Source organism: Salminus brasiliensis, chromosome 22 (assembly GCF_030463535.1).
Source record: "Salminus brasiliensis chromosome 22, fSalBra1.hap2, whole genome shotgun sequence".
Lineage (NCBI taxonomy): Eukaryota > Metazoa > Chordata > Actinopteri > Characiformes > Bryconidae > Salminus > Salminus brasiliensis.
This window is the reverse complement of record NC_132899.1, coordinates 17,171,792-17,187,882: the sequence shown is the minus strand read 5'-3', so window position 1 is coordinate 17,187,882 and position 16,091 is coordinate 17,171,792. Positions and strand designations below refer to the sequence as shown.

At 44.1% G+C, this 16,091-nt stretch overlaps 1 protein-coding gene across 22 annotated transcripts in view; it reads right to left on the bottom strand.

Moving 5' to 3' along the window:
- Nucleotides 1-13,275, bottom strand: part of tcf7l2 (transcription factor 7 like 2) — a 93,079-nt gene extending 79,804 nt beyond the window's left edge. For all 22 annotated transcript variants that reach the window (XR_011978257.1, XM_072668191.1, XM_072668190.1 and 19 more), the window contains exons 1-3: nucleotides 12,788-13,275; nucleotides 12,499-12,565; nucleotides 12,168-12,292 (exon numbers count right to left, since the gene is read on the bottom strand). Coding sequence is in view for 21 of the 22 variants with exons in the window: in XM_072668191.1 (XP_072524292.1) it covers nucleotides 12,168-12,292; nucleotides 12,499-12,565; nucleotides 12,788-12,976 (381 nt within the window). In the remaining variant the exon portion in view is untranslated. The remainder of the gene's footprint in view (nucleotides 1-12,167; nucleotides 12,293-12,498; nucleotides 12,566-12,787) is intronic.
- Nucleotides 13,276-16,091: the final 2,816 nt, after the last annotated feature.

The following is a 16,091-nucleotide window of genomic DNA, read 5'->3' as shown; positions in this document are numbered from 1 at the left end:
AAGCCGGAAATTGCCCACATATCCATCAGACTACTGGAATGAGAGGTTTCTGAAAATAGTACGGGATCCATGATCTTTGGGGAGCTCAGCTTCTGTTTGTAGGGAAGTCTCTAGGAGAGTCTTGTTTTATTGTCAAGAGAGCCATAAGGAATGTGCCCTTAGCAGCCGTCCGTATCAGGGCTATACACACTGAAGAAGTATCAATCTGACCACAAAGAGCAACACGAGTGGCTCCCCTCAAGTGCAAAGAGTGTTGATCTCCCGCTCCTCTTGGACTCTGGCCCCAGAGGCGAGCGTTCGAGGCCACCGGCCACACAGCAGCTGTGAGGAGGCTGCTTGGCCAGCTGCCTGAGCCAGCTCTCGTTTCCTGACCTCGTACCCGGGAGGCATGCAGTCAGGTGACCAGAGACAAACCCTCCCTCCACAAGACAGAAGCCTCTCGGGTACACTGGCCGCGGGACACCGAGCAAGCTCTTCTTCTACCTCTCTACCTTAGCCGTGGTATTTAGTGATAGCAAAACCCAACTTCCCCCCACTACACGCCCACCAGCGCCACAACAGCGCTATCTGAAAAATCCGTGGTTCAATCTGCGGCTGCGAGCTGTAAACCGACGCCTCTTTCCTCCTTGCTCTCCCCACGCTGCAACCGCTGCTTTTGCATACAGCTCGTCTTGCGTAACTGTCAAGTGGTTTTTCACCCACGAGACTTTATGCGCTCAGAACAGGCTGAATTCACCCACTCCGATTTAAGAGATAAAGACATGGTGTGCAAGACGGAGGGGACAGATAGGCCACAACAAAAGTGTACGATTTCATAGTTTACACCACAAAAAGAACAACCCTATGAAACACTGTGGGCCAAAAAAAATGCTTTCATTATCTTAGGCTTAAGCTGTAGGGCCTTGCTGAAGAATCCTGAGGAGTTGGAAAGGATGGACGTGTCTTCGGTCTCCACAAAGCTGCACATGACCACAACCTAAGCCTTGTGTGCCTGCAGTAAATAACAGCATCCATGCCGTAATTGTAACTTAATTGTAAACTGTGGAGAGTTCACTTAGAGTGTCGGAGGCAAACTGGGTCAGCCCGGACCACAAAAAGCTGTCCCTCTTGACCTGCATTCTCCCGCTACCTCAGCCTCTCCTTCAAACACAGTGAGGCCCTGGCATCCACAACGGTGAGTGCACACAGTGTGAGCGTGTGCGTGAAGGTTTAGGCAGCAGACTGGTGCTGATGGAAGACTCTGGAGGTGTGCACAGTGCTGCAGCTGCCGAGGCTGCTCAGTGGGCCACGCTGTCCTCCCTGCCTCATTTGCACGACTATGCCGCTCTCTTGCACTCAGTGTATCTTTTTGTCATTTTGGAGCGCTGGGTCCATTTGTATTATCCCTCTGGAATGGCAGGAGGAGGAGGGGTGAAGGCAGAATAAGGGAGGTGTGTGCGTGGGGGGGGGGGGTTGGCTGGTCCGAAGGAGGCAGTGCCATCTTCAACAACACAACCACACTCCCCCCTGTTAGACACAAACAAATAGACACACACACACACAAACACACACACCCATCTACGGACATGCACACACATGCTCCCCTTGACTAATGTGCCCCGACACTCGTACATCACCCGCAAATTGGCCAAATGAATTAACCACGGCCCCTGCTTAGCGTTACAGGCTTTAAATGGATTTTCCCTTTCCAGGTCTGCCCAATAATTGCGTTTATCCATCTTGTTGAAGCGCGGTTTACACACTTGCTAACATCATGCCAATCCGGGCTACATTTTCCGCTCCAGTGGCAGGAGAGGGGGAGATTTGTCATTGGATCACAACAGGTAATTCAAACAACAATTAGTTGATTCTACCGTATGTCAATGTCTCTCTCCAGCATGTATGGTCTTGGTGGAGCAAAGGGGATTTCTCTCTCTTTCTCTCACTCTGTCTCTTGCTCAGCCTTTCTTTCCCCACTCTCTCCACTGCCCTGCTTACTGAGATGAATTGAGCTTAGCCGCACTTCAATATCCATCACCCAAACCACTAGGCCCTAGCGAACAACATCCCGAGGAGTAAATGGGGCCTGCAACTATGGATCCTGACTCCACAACTTTCTGCACACATACACACCCACAAACAAGCACGCGCAAAACACAAACAGATGGACATACACACACGTATGCACAATGGGACCATCTCTGGGCTTGTGGCTAAGGCTGCAGTAGGGGTCATCTCTACATACTTGAGTGTTTGAACAGTAGTGAATTAGACACTGCGGGGCCCGCAGGACAATTGGGCTATGTAAACACTGAGGACTTCCTTCCCTGCAGTCCTTCAGGCTTGTGCAGAGACAGCCCACTGTTTAAACAGCTCTGAATTCCACAGCATGCTCACTACCAAACATCTGCTCTCTGCAGTACTACCCCGGCTGAGCTGAGGACAGAGGCTGGAAACGCACAGGCCTGGGAGCATCCTCAGCTCATACAGACCACTTTTATACGTCTTAAATCACACAAGAACTAGAAAAGCTACTCAACCTTTTTAGCCAAGAGCTTAATTGGCTGAAACCGGGAACATTCGGCCCCTGACCTGAAACCCCAGCATTCGACGCTACCTGTTATGACAAAGCAGGGAAATTATCTCAGTTGATATTTGAAAAATGCAAAGTGTGGACGGCTCATAAAGATAGAGGAGCAGTAAAGCTGGAGATAAAGGAAAAACTATGTTCTAAAGGGCACCCTGACGGACGGAGCGCTGCCACGGTCATGTGACTGCGCGCAGCGTGGCTAAAACTGTCTGCCGTCCAAAGCCAACAGCCTCGGGTCAGGATTAGGCCCTCTTTCCTTATAAATCACTCCCAACTCATCACTCCCTCTTTTGCCTCTGTCAGATAGCCAGCACAGACAGATTACTATTTACTATCAGTGACAGGCGCTCATCATCTCCATTAAACACGAAGAGCCGCTGGATTACACACCTCCTGTGTCATTGTGCTGAGCCTCGCACCCTCGAGATGAGTGCACATCATTACAATCTGGCTCCACATCACTGGCCGCTACCTAATGTCAGCCACATTCCGCTCACCCCTGGGCCAGTCAGCCACAGATACACTTCCATTCAATTTGCCCCCCTCTTGGTATGTAATTGACAATTCACTCAGCATGGGAAGTCAATTCCCTGCGTTTTGGAATCGACTGCGCTGGGTTTTTCACACCGCTCTCTAATGAGATGTAGTGAGCGACAGTTGATCCAGGCTTATCCTGAGCAGAGAATGCAGACAGCCACACATTGCACTTTCCCTACCTACAGCATGTGCTTACGAAACACTGTTAACACCCCAGTGTCTGAATGGGAGCTATATTGATCCGCGTCTGTGGTTTAGATTTTAAACCGAGCGCTAACGTGGGCAGCAGAGCGCCGGCACAGAGGGCCTGGTCATGTGACCGCAAAAGTGCTAATCAGGTAAAATGTTATCTATATTGTCAGACTGTCATTCTGCCCAAGATGGAATGGGATGGAATTACTGGATGCGCTGACACTATCTACAAGACTCCAGGTTAGCCACCATTTCATGCCTATGATTCAGGCCAGAACACCTGGGTTTCTAAACAGCTTTATCTGTCACAGCAGGACATTTTGGACCAGGAATGTCAAAGTGTGAGAAAAACGGAGGTCTGATTGTTTTTTTTTCTTTTTTTTATTAACATACACAGAATTATTATAGGTATCTCTAAATGGTAACTTTACAGATGAAGGAACAATCTTGGAAAAATCGGTGGAAAAACACTGTATTCCAAGTCATTTTGAAGCATTTTGGAGATACCAGGACTTTGCATGACAGTGACGATATATAAATAAACAAAGCTCCACAATATTTTCCAATAATTTAATGAATTACATCCCTCCTAAAGGAAGATTTCAGTCACCCTTTACACAATTAAAAATGTAGTTCCTTTACCAGACAATCAGCTCATAAACACACAAACCCACATTCATGTACGCACACATATACTCATCCCACATACACACCATACACACACACGCACACACAGATTCTCCAGGCTTTGCTCTGAGCTTATCCGCCAGCAATTAAAAGTTTAATTAGAAGATTAAAAATACATGGGCTGAGTTTTATCACCTATTACTTTCTCAATTATGTGTTTTACCGATGCAAACCGCTCCCAAAGTATCTACAGGACTTAGCGCAGATTATCGGGGTAAACAGGATTTCACCTTCCACAATAGAACGTCCTGGAATCTCAATTTGCAATCAGCCTCTAAACACACAGACTCATCTGGGTGGTCTCAAATTAGCTCACTCTCTTATCAAAGAGAAACATTTCACAGAATAGTTTGGGATAATAATAATAAACAGGCCTACATAATCAACAAGACACACAAGAGAGCTTGGTCAGACCTCATCTTTTTATACAGGCCTTAATAACGTAATGACAAGAGCCTAATATATGCAACTTCCTCCTTCTTTCATGTTAAAAATAGACACTGATGGGTCTTTATTTGTTGTTGGTTGACGAGGAAAGATATTGCAATGAAAACAGAAACGGCCATATTCCGTGATTCTGTCCCCAGACGCGACGCGACAGTGTCTTGTCAGTTATCAGGCTATTTTTGAGACTGAAATATTGTAGTTCAGTTGACAGTGACACACTCATACATACATATATACACACACACACACGCACACACACATATACTCAGTTGAACTTCCTGTCCTGAAGGTGCACTCTGTACATTGGCATTGATTGCCCTTATCTCTGCCAGTTTGATAATGAAGTACTGTGAAATAATCAAGACAGTGTGCACATTCTCACACACACACACACACACACACACACACACACACACACACACACACTAAAAGTAAAAATGCAGGCACTCCTATCCTCATTTGTCATAAAAAGGTTAGAGGGGCAACTCCTTTCCCAACAGAAAGCATGTCAGTGTGTATGCACTTTGGCCCAAGCCGAGCACGTTCCAATCCAAACAAAAGCCCAGCGCAGCAGCCGGATTCCAGCAGCAGCCCGGCTTCTCTCCGGGACGTTCTGATGACGAGGCACGAATCGGGAGGAGCTAATGACTTAAGGAACCGGCCCAAATCATTAAAAGAGGAGAAAAGCCACACACATGGCTTGTCCATCAAGCAAGGCTATAAACTTGTCGCCTCCCCCCTTGTCTTTTCTCGGCCCTGCTGTGTTTTTTTTCCTCTCTTTTTTAGAGAAGATAAATGCAAGGCCTCGGGGCTCTATTGTTTGGACATCTAACCAGGAACTGTGGCCGCTCTCATTGCCCCAGCATTAGGAGCAATTATGCACCCTATTCAGACGCCCTTTGTGCGCCTCCCTCCCTACCATCCACCCTGTGTCCTACCCCCCGCCCCACCACAGCGGGCACACCGGCCCCTGCCTTTCCCGCTTTTCTTAACCTCCCTGCCCCCTCCAGACCGTCCAGCACCGCACACTAACACTAACCTCCTCCAGCTACACAACTCCCAAAAACACACAACCCAGTTATCTCATAGCAGTGAAATATAGTATAGAAAATGTATTGAAAATATTACAGTATTATTAATTATGTATTACTGGGTGACATCATGATTGACCAGACATCAGTGACAGATTTTTTTTTTTACATTTTTATGGACAATTGTGGTTAAACTATGACTAATTTATACACATAGCTTGATCAGTAATTACACACAAATTCCTTATAAATGAACACACAAATGATGACATCAGAATCATTACAGTACATAACTGATTTGTAAGAACTGCTATTTGATATATCTATTATTATTTCTTATTAATAAAGGGAAAAGCTGAATGCTTATGTCAAGCTGGGGTACTGTGATTAAAATATCTGTATTTAAAATGTTTACATTTTACAATCATGCATTTACCTGCACTGTTAGAAATCAATATTAAAATATATCAGATATCGGCATCAACCCAAAATTCCAGAATCAGTGCATCTCTAATAATTTTTTTTTTATCATTATGTAATTTATTCAATCTTCTTCCCAATTCTGATTCAAATGTACAGAAGCTTCAGCACTCTTTTCAACACTATGGAATATTTATTTCCAAGTCTTCCATATTCTATATTTTCACAGGGACACAGAATATAAAAGAATAGGGAATAAACAGGGAACAGGGATTTCTAGTCTGCAAAATAAAAACCCATTCCACCGTCACAGATTCAACATCTACTCACTGTAAAACGCCTGTAAATACTGAGTGTGTTAACCTGCAGTCCAGCAGCACATGTGTGAATCTCCACTGCACACAAAGGCCTCAGCGGTGCTGCATGTTTTATAAAGCCAATAAATACATGATTTACCATTGTTCCAAAGAATGTCCAACACACACATCTGCACACAGCTAAAACATTAGGACATGAACACTCTGTGTGTAAATAGGACTGTCCACATGCACACGTGGGACATCAGGACTGTAATATGATTTCCATGTTTTTGGGAGCCTCTCGCACTCAGTGTGGGCCAGCCGCACTATATTTAACAGAGGACAAAAGTTGCATTCCAGATGTACAGTGCAATCTTTGTGCTGAACTTTATGGAAATGAATGGGTGGGGTGGGGGTGGAGAGTGAGGGTCGGGGTAGGGGGTGGGGGGTGACTAGCACACAGCTGCTGAGCCAACACTGCTCCAGGAGACTTACAATTTACAACTGCTACAGCTTCCATTTATCAGCCAGGGGACAGCACCACGTTCAGTGCTCTACAAACAAACACTCTGGAAGCAGAAAGGAGGAGATTATTTACGGCTCGGGTATCTTTTAATACCGCAAAAAGTTTTCAGGGTGAAATGAGATGTTTCTGTATAAATTTTTCAATAATGAAATGACTGATAATTCACGTCTGCGGAGCCTTTCCGTTTCTTCATGTTTAGAATGAATTAGATCACCAAGTGCTTAGTGACCCACATCAAAGTGATGAAGGCACATATTTCAATAATAATAATATTTTTAAACTGTAGTAAAGGATGTAGCTTGCCAGCATTATCTACATTATCATTATCATCCAAGTCATTTTGAAGCATTATCTATACATCATCATAAGATAATTGAAGCCAGCATGCAAAAAAAAAAACCTCAGTAAATATTTACAGCGCAAATCTTTTCCATTCATTCACCAGGCGCTAACAAAACCTTACTGTACTCTCTCTCTCTCTCTCTTTCTCTCTCTCTGTCTGTCTCACTCTCTCCCTCTCCCTACATCTGCGATTCATTGACTTTACAATTTACCACATGTCGAGATGGGAGAGGTCGAGACTCCATCTGAATCACGGCACAAATATGCGAGTGATTTATTGTTTTAAAAACCGTGGGCCGATTTAGTGCAACTCCACTTTTCCTGAGCATTACTCCTATTGGCAGACCATGAACAATTACAGTTCGGACTAATTAAGCCCTGAGAATGTGCTGTGTGCCGCTAATGTCTCGCAGGCCCCAATTTCAGTTTAATGGTGCCAAACTTTGCTCCCCAACTTAACTCGCACAAATCCAAAACAGATTGCACTTCTTTTTCCTTTTTTCTTTTTTTTAACGGCTGTTTATCAAGCTCAAGCAAAATAGAGACCGTTTCTCTCTTGCGTGGGATGAGAAAGAGAGAGAGAGAGACCAGGAGGAGGAGGAGAGGAAGAAGGAGAAAAAGAGAAAAGAGCAGAGAGAGAGCGGGAGAGAGAGAGAGAGAGAGAGAGAGAGAGAGAGAGAGAGAGAGAGAGACTTGCTTCCACCATTCTTTGTAAACAAAAGTGATTTGCAAAACAAAAGGACGGCAACCTTCTAAATAAACTGGGAGTGTATTTTGTGGAGAGCAGCACAAAACATGGCCGCGTAGCTCAGTGAACCCCCTGCGGATAGCAATTAGGAGCCATTAACATGTAAAGCCAATTTGATAAGGTATGAGTCTATCCCCCTAAATCCGCATTAAACTATCTTTTGCACCTCGCGCGACAAGCTATTCAGCACCGCGGCGGAACACACATAATCCATATGATATGCCATTGTTGTCTAGGTATTAGTCAAAATGGCTAGCAAGATACTGCCGTGGTCTATTAAAATGTGTTCATCCCAATCCGTACAAAAGGGAAGTGCGCGCACACGCATTCGGACCATAATGAATAAATTCATTTAATACAGCTTACAGTTCACAATGAAACAACAGCTGGGGAAAAGAAAAAAAAAAACAAAAAACAAAAAAACACACACACAGATTGTTTCTCATTTTAAGAAAAGTCACCGGGAGCAGAACGTCACATAAAGAATAAAACAAAGAAAAAGAAAGAAAGAAAGAGCTATTGTGCAACAGCACAATCCAGCGTGCCAGGCTTGCTGTGGAATTGCCACAGATTTCAGGGAACATCTTTTCCCTTCCTCTAAAACAGAGCAGGGGACACTCGGTGCTGCAGCTTTTTTTCTTCTTCCTTTTTTTTTTATTTATTTATTTTTTTAGGTTCTTTTTTAAACTACGCATAATTACACGTCGAAACCCGAAACCCCTGCCAAAAGTCTGCAGGCCTGAGGAATTATGGGGCCAGGGGTGGCGTCAAATATCTTAACATTCATAAGTCGGAGAGGCAGTAAATAAACCCGGAGGATTTACGGGCACGAAGCCCCCTGCCTGCGCGCTGCCAGCCAGCCCTGCGCACTGCCTCCGCCTCAGACCTGTTGAGGTGTGAGGGAGGTTCGCCTACAGCAGCCCCCTTAACCAGCCGCCGTTTCCTGACACATGCAAGCATGCATGCCCGCACGCTGGCCGGGCCGGTCGACTGGCCGCAGCCGCGCGCGCACGCACTCACACATACGCGCGCTTCCTGCCTCCGACCCGCTCCAGCCGAGAGGGCTGGCCGGCTATTGTTGTGTGTGGAGAACGGGGAGGGGACCGGTCGCCGAGGGGAAAAGAAAGGGGGAACCGGCTCTGGCTGCGTGCAGCTTCATGTCAAATTGCTGAACGGCACCAAATCGCCATAAACCTTTTAAGGCTGAGCTAGTTGGAAAAACAAACTTCCCGTTATTATGGCCCTCAGAGGTCAGACTAATTCCAGTCCTCCGCCTCCTCCCAACCCAACACCACCACTCAACCCCCAAACCACCCCCCCCCACCCCAAACCTTCCCACTGGCATACACTCGAGCCTCCGGCCCAGGCACAGGCACAGGCATTTCATCACTATTGCACGAGTGGGTTTCAGGAACGGAATCAGCTGACACAAGGCTTATGAAAATTCAAAAGATTTTTGTCACATTGCAGACATCAACCTCCACGCCACGGCCGACCACACGGCTAGTCCTCTCACTGACACTTTACATCATCCCCTGGCGTCTGGAAATAAGACTCAACTTAAAGCAGAGGCGCAATAAACAGCCCAATTTGTATGAGTGTAAACAGGAATGGTGCTATTCCCGTAGATTGTAATTTAGTGGGGGAAAAAACTAAACAAAAAAAAAAAAAAAACCCACACAACAGAGGGTGCGTGGAAGAGCGAGGGGGCTGCAGATGCACACTTGCGGCCGATGTGCACGTTTGGCACCACTGAAGAAAATGTTGGGTAATAAAGGTTTAACTGCATCAGCACCGGCCGCGAGGGTCCAGCCCCGTGCGTTTGTTAAAAAGAAAGACAGCTAATCGATGCTCAGGTGAATTATTTATACTGGACTTAAGTAATGCGTTTATGAATACAACGGCTTTCAACTTCAAAGCTGTGTGGGTAGGATGCCCGGACAACACACAGGTAGCTCATGGAGAGAGGGAGAACAAGAGGAAGAGAGAGAGAGAGAGACAGCTCACACACTGACTGACTACAGTACTAACCGGACTAAGGCCTGGATACAGTCATTAGCCTACACCACAAGACGAACAATTACAGCACATGCAATAAAACAATTCACAGAGACGTGTATCACAATAAACATTTAGGTGAGAGGCTATGTCAACATTACATCCCTGATTATACACGGCTGCTATCACGATAATACATGATAACCTTACAGTGTAATCTATGGGGAGTGGAATACATGTAAGTAATATGTTCAATATTCAGTAGACTCCCAGCCGTTTAGCTGAAGCCAGAAAAGGCTGAGGTTCGGCAGCGAACTGAGAGCAACCTTCAGATCACGCTCTTCAACCGCATCCCTCACTCTCTGCACTGGAACTATCTAACCACCGCCTCTGAACACACCAGCAACAGAGGGGGAGAAAAGCAGATGTGTCCAACGTCTCCTCCGATTCGTCATACAATACACATTTTAGGTTTTATGTGGTCACACAAACTCACTGCTCACTGGTATGCGTGTGTGTCTATGCATGTGTTTGTATATACAACAGCGTATGCCCCTGTAATTGGCCGGGTATTACTGTAATTGGTGTGGTATTACACTGCAGAAGACTTCCGTGCATAAGAGAAAGCAAAGAATGGTGGCTAGAGGACGGCGTCATGTGAAAGTCCAATTCAACAAAGAAGTATCTCTGGAAAAGCATGCTGGCAATGGCCATGCGCCGACAGACGCAGTTACACAGCAGTGAATCAATGACACTGTGTCTCACTAATACGCACTACAGACTGCCCTTAAAATGCCACACAGACAAACAAGCATTAGGGTTGTTTTAAACCTGTATTCTAACTACACAATCTTTTTGCCTGTGCATATTCATGTTGATTTTTTTCATTATTATTATGTTCGCACGCAGCTTTGCATTTTAGTTTAATTCCAACTCCCAAAAACATTCAATAAATAGATATTCCTGTGCAGAGATGAGGCACAGAGCCAGTTTCGTTTCGTCTGCAATTTGTCTGAAGCTCGTAACATGAGACGAACAGGTCTTACAGCAATGCTATGCCATTAAAATGATTAATATAAATACCAACTGTGTATTAAGAAAATTGCCCCGCTAAAGCAGCACTAATATCCTTCGGGAACACGGGAATGCACTGGGAAAAATTGTAGACATGCATAATTATATCAACGATGCTAATCTTTAAAGGGGGGAGAAAAAACCCCACTAAAACAAAGAAAACAAATAAATAAATAAATAAAACAGGTGCATTTTCTGCAGACATATGCTGCATTTCAAAAACACGTGTATGAGCTGGTTTCTTTCATCATAAAAGGTCAATCATGTCATGCAAAATTGCTGTCAATACAAACATTAATGTTTTATGTGGCGTGCATATTTTATGCAAATATTTACTTGCTTAAAAATGTGTAAACGGTTTCTTAAAAGTGCTGCTGAATATTTCACTGGGGTAGGTTTAGGGGTATAATGTAATGCATGCATTCTGCCAGTCTCAGATTCACTGAACTGAGGGCTCCTAATTACCATTTAACAGCTCAATGTGCTCATGCTGACCAGCCCCTATCTGCCATTATGCTTTATGGAGAATACAGCAAGCAAGCACACTGTTCTTTTTCTCTAGGTTATATATATATATATATATATATATATATATATATATATATACATATTTACATTACAAAATAAGAAATTATGATGTTATATAAAGCATTTTGGTTAAAGCATTAAAATCATACAAATCGATTAATTATAATTTTGCATTTATAAAAACAATAATAATTATTATTAATAATAGTAATATATTAACAATACAATAATAATAATAATAATAATACGCCTGCAATAATAAATGTAATACATTTAATTTAATTTGAACTCAATTGCTACTATTTCTTTCCATTATTATTATTATTAGCAATACTATTATTATTATTATTGTTATTATTATTATTATTATTATAGTGATCACCGCGTGTGTTTCCTTGTCCCGCAGCAATGTTGAACAGAAGAGTGTGTGTTTTTGCTTGTTGTTTTTTGTAGTTTTTGGAGCGGGCAATAACAGCAGCAAGCAGTGTGTGTGTGTGTGTGTGTGTGTGTGTGTGCTGCGTGAGTGTGTACAGCACCATGCCCTGCAGCGGGAGCAGCACCGCTAACCTCAGCGACAACTTCCCAAACTTGTGCTCCTGCGCTCCTCCTGCTAACAGCTCCAGCCCCGGCTCGCCTTACCGCAAGCCCTCGGCGTGTCAGTGCGGGGTGTGAGCGTGTGTGTGTGAGAGAGGGTGAGTGAGTGAGTGAGTGTGTGTGTGTGTGTACACGTGTGCGTACAGAAACGGGGTACAGAAATAAAGCCACTTACTGTGCGTGCCGTCGGTGAGAGTGATCCGTTGGGGAGGTAGGGGCTCGTTAGATCGGGGATCATTATAAATGGATAGCCCGGGTACGGGGGGCTCTTGAACAGCCCTCCATCTTGCCTTTTCGCAGCTAACATGGCGGGGGGGAAAAGAAGAAAACTTTCTTTTAGGCAGCTTCAAATCAACTTTTTTCCTCTCTCTCTCTCTCTGTGAGTGTGTACGCATTTCAGAAGCAAGGCTATAAGCCGTGTCTTACGGCTGGTGTACTTCTCTCATGTTAAAAACACAGAGGCTAAAAGAGTAAAGCGATTTAGAGAAAAGAGCAGACTCACTCACCCTCCTCTAAACTTTCTCGTGTTTTGTCTCTGAAAGTTTCCGACCTAGGCGGAGGCCGTCTTTCCGCCTTCAAATGCAACCAAACACAGGGACAGCGGCTTAGAAACACGCTGGTAAAGCGGCGGCTAAGCTTACTTTATTACACGGCTAGCTTAGCAACCAAAAACACAACATTCAGCGGCTCACATTAACAGTTAGAAGAACAACAACAGCGGCGGCAGCAGCAGTAGCTACAGAGGTGGAGGAGCAATGGACCTCCGCTCGGTCCCTCCACTTTTCAGTCGCTTACCTCCGAGTCCGAGGAGCTGTTTTGGTTCGTCTCTGACTCGTTCACGAGAGAAGACTTGACATCTGCTAAATCCCTTTCTGCAGAAGAGTTCTCCGAAATCTTTTCTTCCTGCTCTCCTTCGTCTTTGAACGAGATCATTTCATCGTTCGCGCCCAGATCGTCCCCTCCACCGCCGTTCAGCTGCGGCATTTTCCCGAGCAATTTTGGGGGGCGAAAAACGCAAAGTTTTTAAAGCCTTGATCTTTGCGATCCCGAATCCCCGAGTCTCTTTTTTTAAGGAGTTTTTAGGGGGTCTGCCCTGGCGTTTCCCGATCTCTGGCGGCTAGTAGAAAAACTAAAAAAAAGAGGGGGGATCTTGGCAGAAAAAGAAGCCGGAGATGGAGCCGAGGCGCTCGGATTGAGTGAGTTGAAGTTGGTCGGAGTGGTTTTCAGTTCAAAGGCGGCGCTGATTGACAGATAGAGAGGGATGGAAATAGAGAGAGTCTGGATTCGGGATTATTGACAGGGAGAAACACACAAGAAACTAATGAGATTCAAACAGGGAGGGACTTGAAGTGACGTTTTCATAAATAGAGAGGGGCAGGAAAGTATTGGAGGGGGAGAGAGAGAGAGAGAGTGTGTGTGTGAGAGAGAGAGAGAGAGAGAGAGAGAGAGAGGGAGAAAAAAGGGCTTGAGGAAACGGGCAGACGAGAGAGCAGTTTGAAAAGCAGGGAAGGAAAAGGCAGCTTTGGTGAAGAGCAGCAGAGTTTAGGAGAGTCGCCCTGTTTGCTTTAGTGCTGGAATGGCGGAGCAGGCGGAAGCTGCACAGAAAGAGAGAGAGAGAGAGACTGATAGATAAATACACACTCAGGCAGTTTCTAACACACACACACACACACACACACATGGGCGGACTCATACAAAGGAATTAAATTAATCTCGCTTCCTCTTTTTTTTACACTTTCGGTAATAAACTGGAACCTCCCGATTTTATTTGCAGAAATCTGACTGTACACCAATATATTATATAATTTAAAACAAATAATTATTACGATATTAATCATATTTTTAAAAAAAATCCAAAAATAAAAACAAGCTTATTTTATTTTTGTTTTAAGTGTAATTTTTATTTTAACAAACTAAACTATTTAACCGATTTCATTTCAATTTAATGTCTGTAATTTCTTATTTTCTATATATATAGTCTGTATTTTTCAGTGCAGGCATGTGGGCTGATGCAGGTGAAGGCAGTAGTGTGTGTGTGTGTGTGTGCTTCTGCACTGAGTGAGTGGGATGAGGAGGGCCGGCAGTGTCCAGCTGGACTAATGAGGACTACCTGCATTCAGGATGAATAAAAGAACAGGGGCCTGGATTCTGTTTCCAGCACATTTCCGAGCTGCAATAGAAAACCAGAAAAGATGGTTAACATGTAAACACTAACCATCGTAAGCTTGGCTTTTTAATTAGTTCCTACCGGCTGTCAAAATTCAGCTATATAAAAAAAATAAAAATTATATCAGCCTGTAAAAACAGATAAGAGTATAACTAAACTATCTCTAAATATTTGTATTAATTCTGTGGCTTTTAATTATTGGATATGTTTTAATGCGTGTGGTTGGCCTGATCACTGTTGTCTTTTGTGGATATGAAGCATTCAAAAAGAACATTCACCATTTTTAATACACCCAGCGCCTCCTGCTCCAAAAACCCATGTCCAGTTTGCTCATAAGCAAGCACTGGACTCATCTACGCAAACAATGGCAGTCATATGGGCATCAGAGGGCCACAAAGACGGGTTTAACTCCCACTTGATTTGGAGCAGTGTGTCATTTCCATTTCTGCCCTTTGGATTGCTCTATGGAGTAATTACCCAGTACCAACGCGCCGCCAGATCCACAGCAATATGTTATAACAGCCTGTGTATACACAGCAATTACGCCTACAGAAGCAGAACAACTGTACCGCTCAGTAAATGTGATATACAGGTGTTACTGTTATCAACAGTGTCGCATCGTGTTAGATTGTGTAATTGATTTTGAATTTCAGTAAATAATTAACATCTTTAATTTCCACAAATGGGTTTTTATATTAAGTATAGGATATTAGATGGCTTAGCAAAGACTTGAAGCTAATGCCAACTCTTTTCCTAATGTTATTGTACACAAGGATGATACTGGATTATGTATACAGGTATATATGGACATACAGAGGAGATATTATAAGTATTTTATCATTGTCATAACCAAACCTCTAATATCAAGATCCCTATAGGAGCAGGTAAAATGCTCTTTATGTAAAATAAATCATGTGCATGCTGAGATTTGATCCCAATTGATTACATTTTACAGGGTGTAAATAGCAGCTGTGTTCAAATCCAAAGAAAATGAATAAAAAGAGACATATGGCTTTAATGTGACAGCAACTATAGTACTATAAAACTATAGTAATATAGATGATGCATGTAAGAGAACAAAACCAACACGGTGATGACACTTTTCCCGCTTCTTTTCTGAACCAGCAAGCTTAGTTTGTTTAATTATGCACCTTCAGCTGCGATAAAAGAACCAGGCCAGTTTGGACAGATAAGGCTCAGTGCTCAATGTGTACAGTCAGCAGCAGCAGAAAGATGCTCTCTTGCTTTTCAGCTCAGAAATCTGGAGCCTGCAGATACCAGACCAAAGCAGCGGAGCTCCTAGCCAGCATCTGCCTGGATTGCCTCCACAGGTTACTGAGAGTTCACTCAGATTGGGTGCGTCGTGTCAGCCTTGTGAAGCCAAACCTTTAGCTTTTCGGTTCGGTTGGATCTAAACCCATGGCCATCTCCCGGGTTAGACCCCGGTTAAGCTTTATCTGGATGCCTTTCCGTCTGGAATATGTTCTCAGCACCGGTCCAGCCAACACTCGAAATTAAAATCTTCATTTTCTGATCGACCCCAGGCCACAGGACTGGCCACTCGAGCTTTGATTTTAGCACATGTGTCCGAATGTCACCACGCACACTGCTCAGAGCAGTGGGATGGCACCTGCTGAGCCCCTGGTCGCTGGTCTGGGTATTGCAGCAGAGGAGCATAAATCAAGCCTGTGTGCAAACAGTTAATTACCCACAATGCTTGCATGTCCCCATACTGCCTGAAAGGGCTCTGTTCCTAATTAGCACATTATGGGTGCTGTTAATGGTCTTCCCGCTTGTTTTCATAGTAACAATATGTGCATTTTAGAAGGCTGTTTAATAGCAACAACAGCCTGATTTATGCCAGATACCCTTTAAGCCAGATGAATAAAACAATATAAAGTTTTCTGGCTTTAACAAGTGGAACTTGGCATT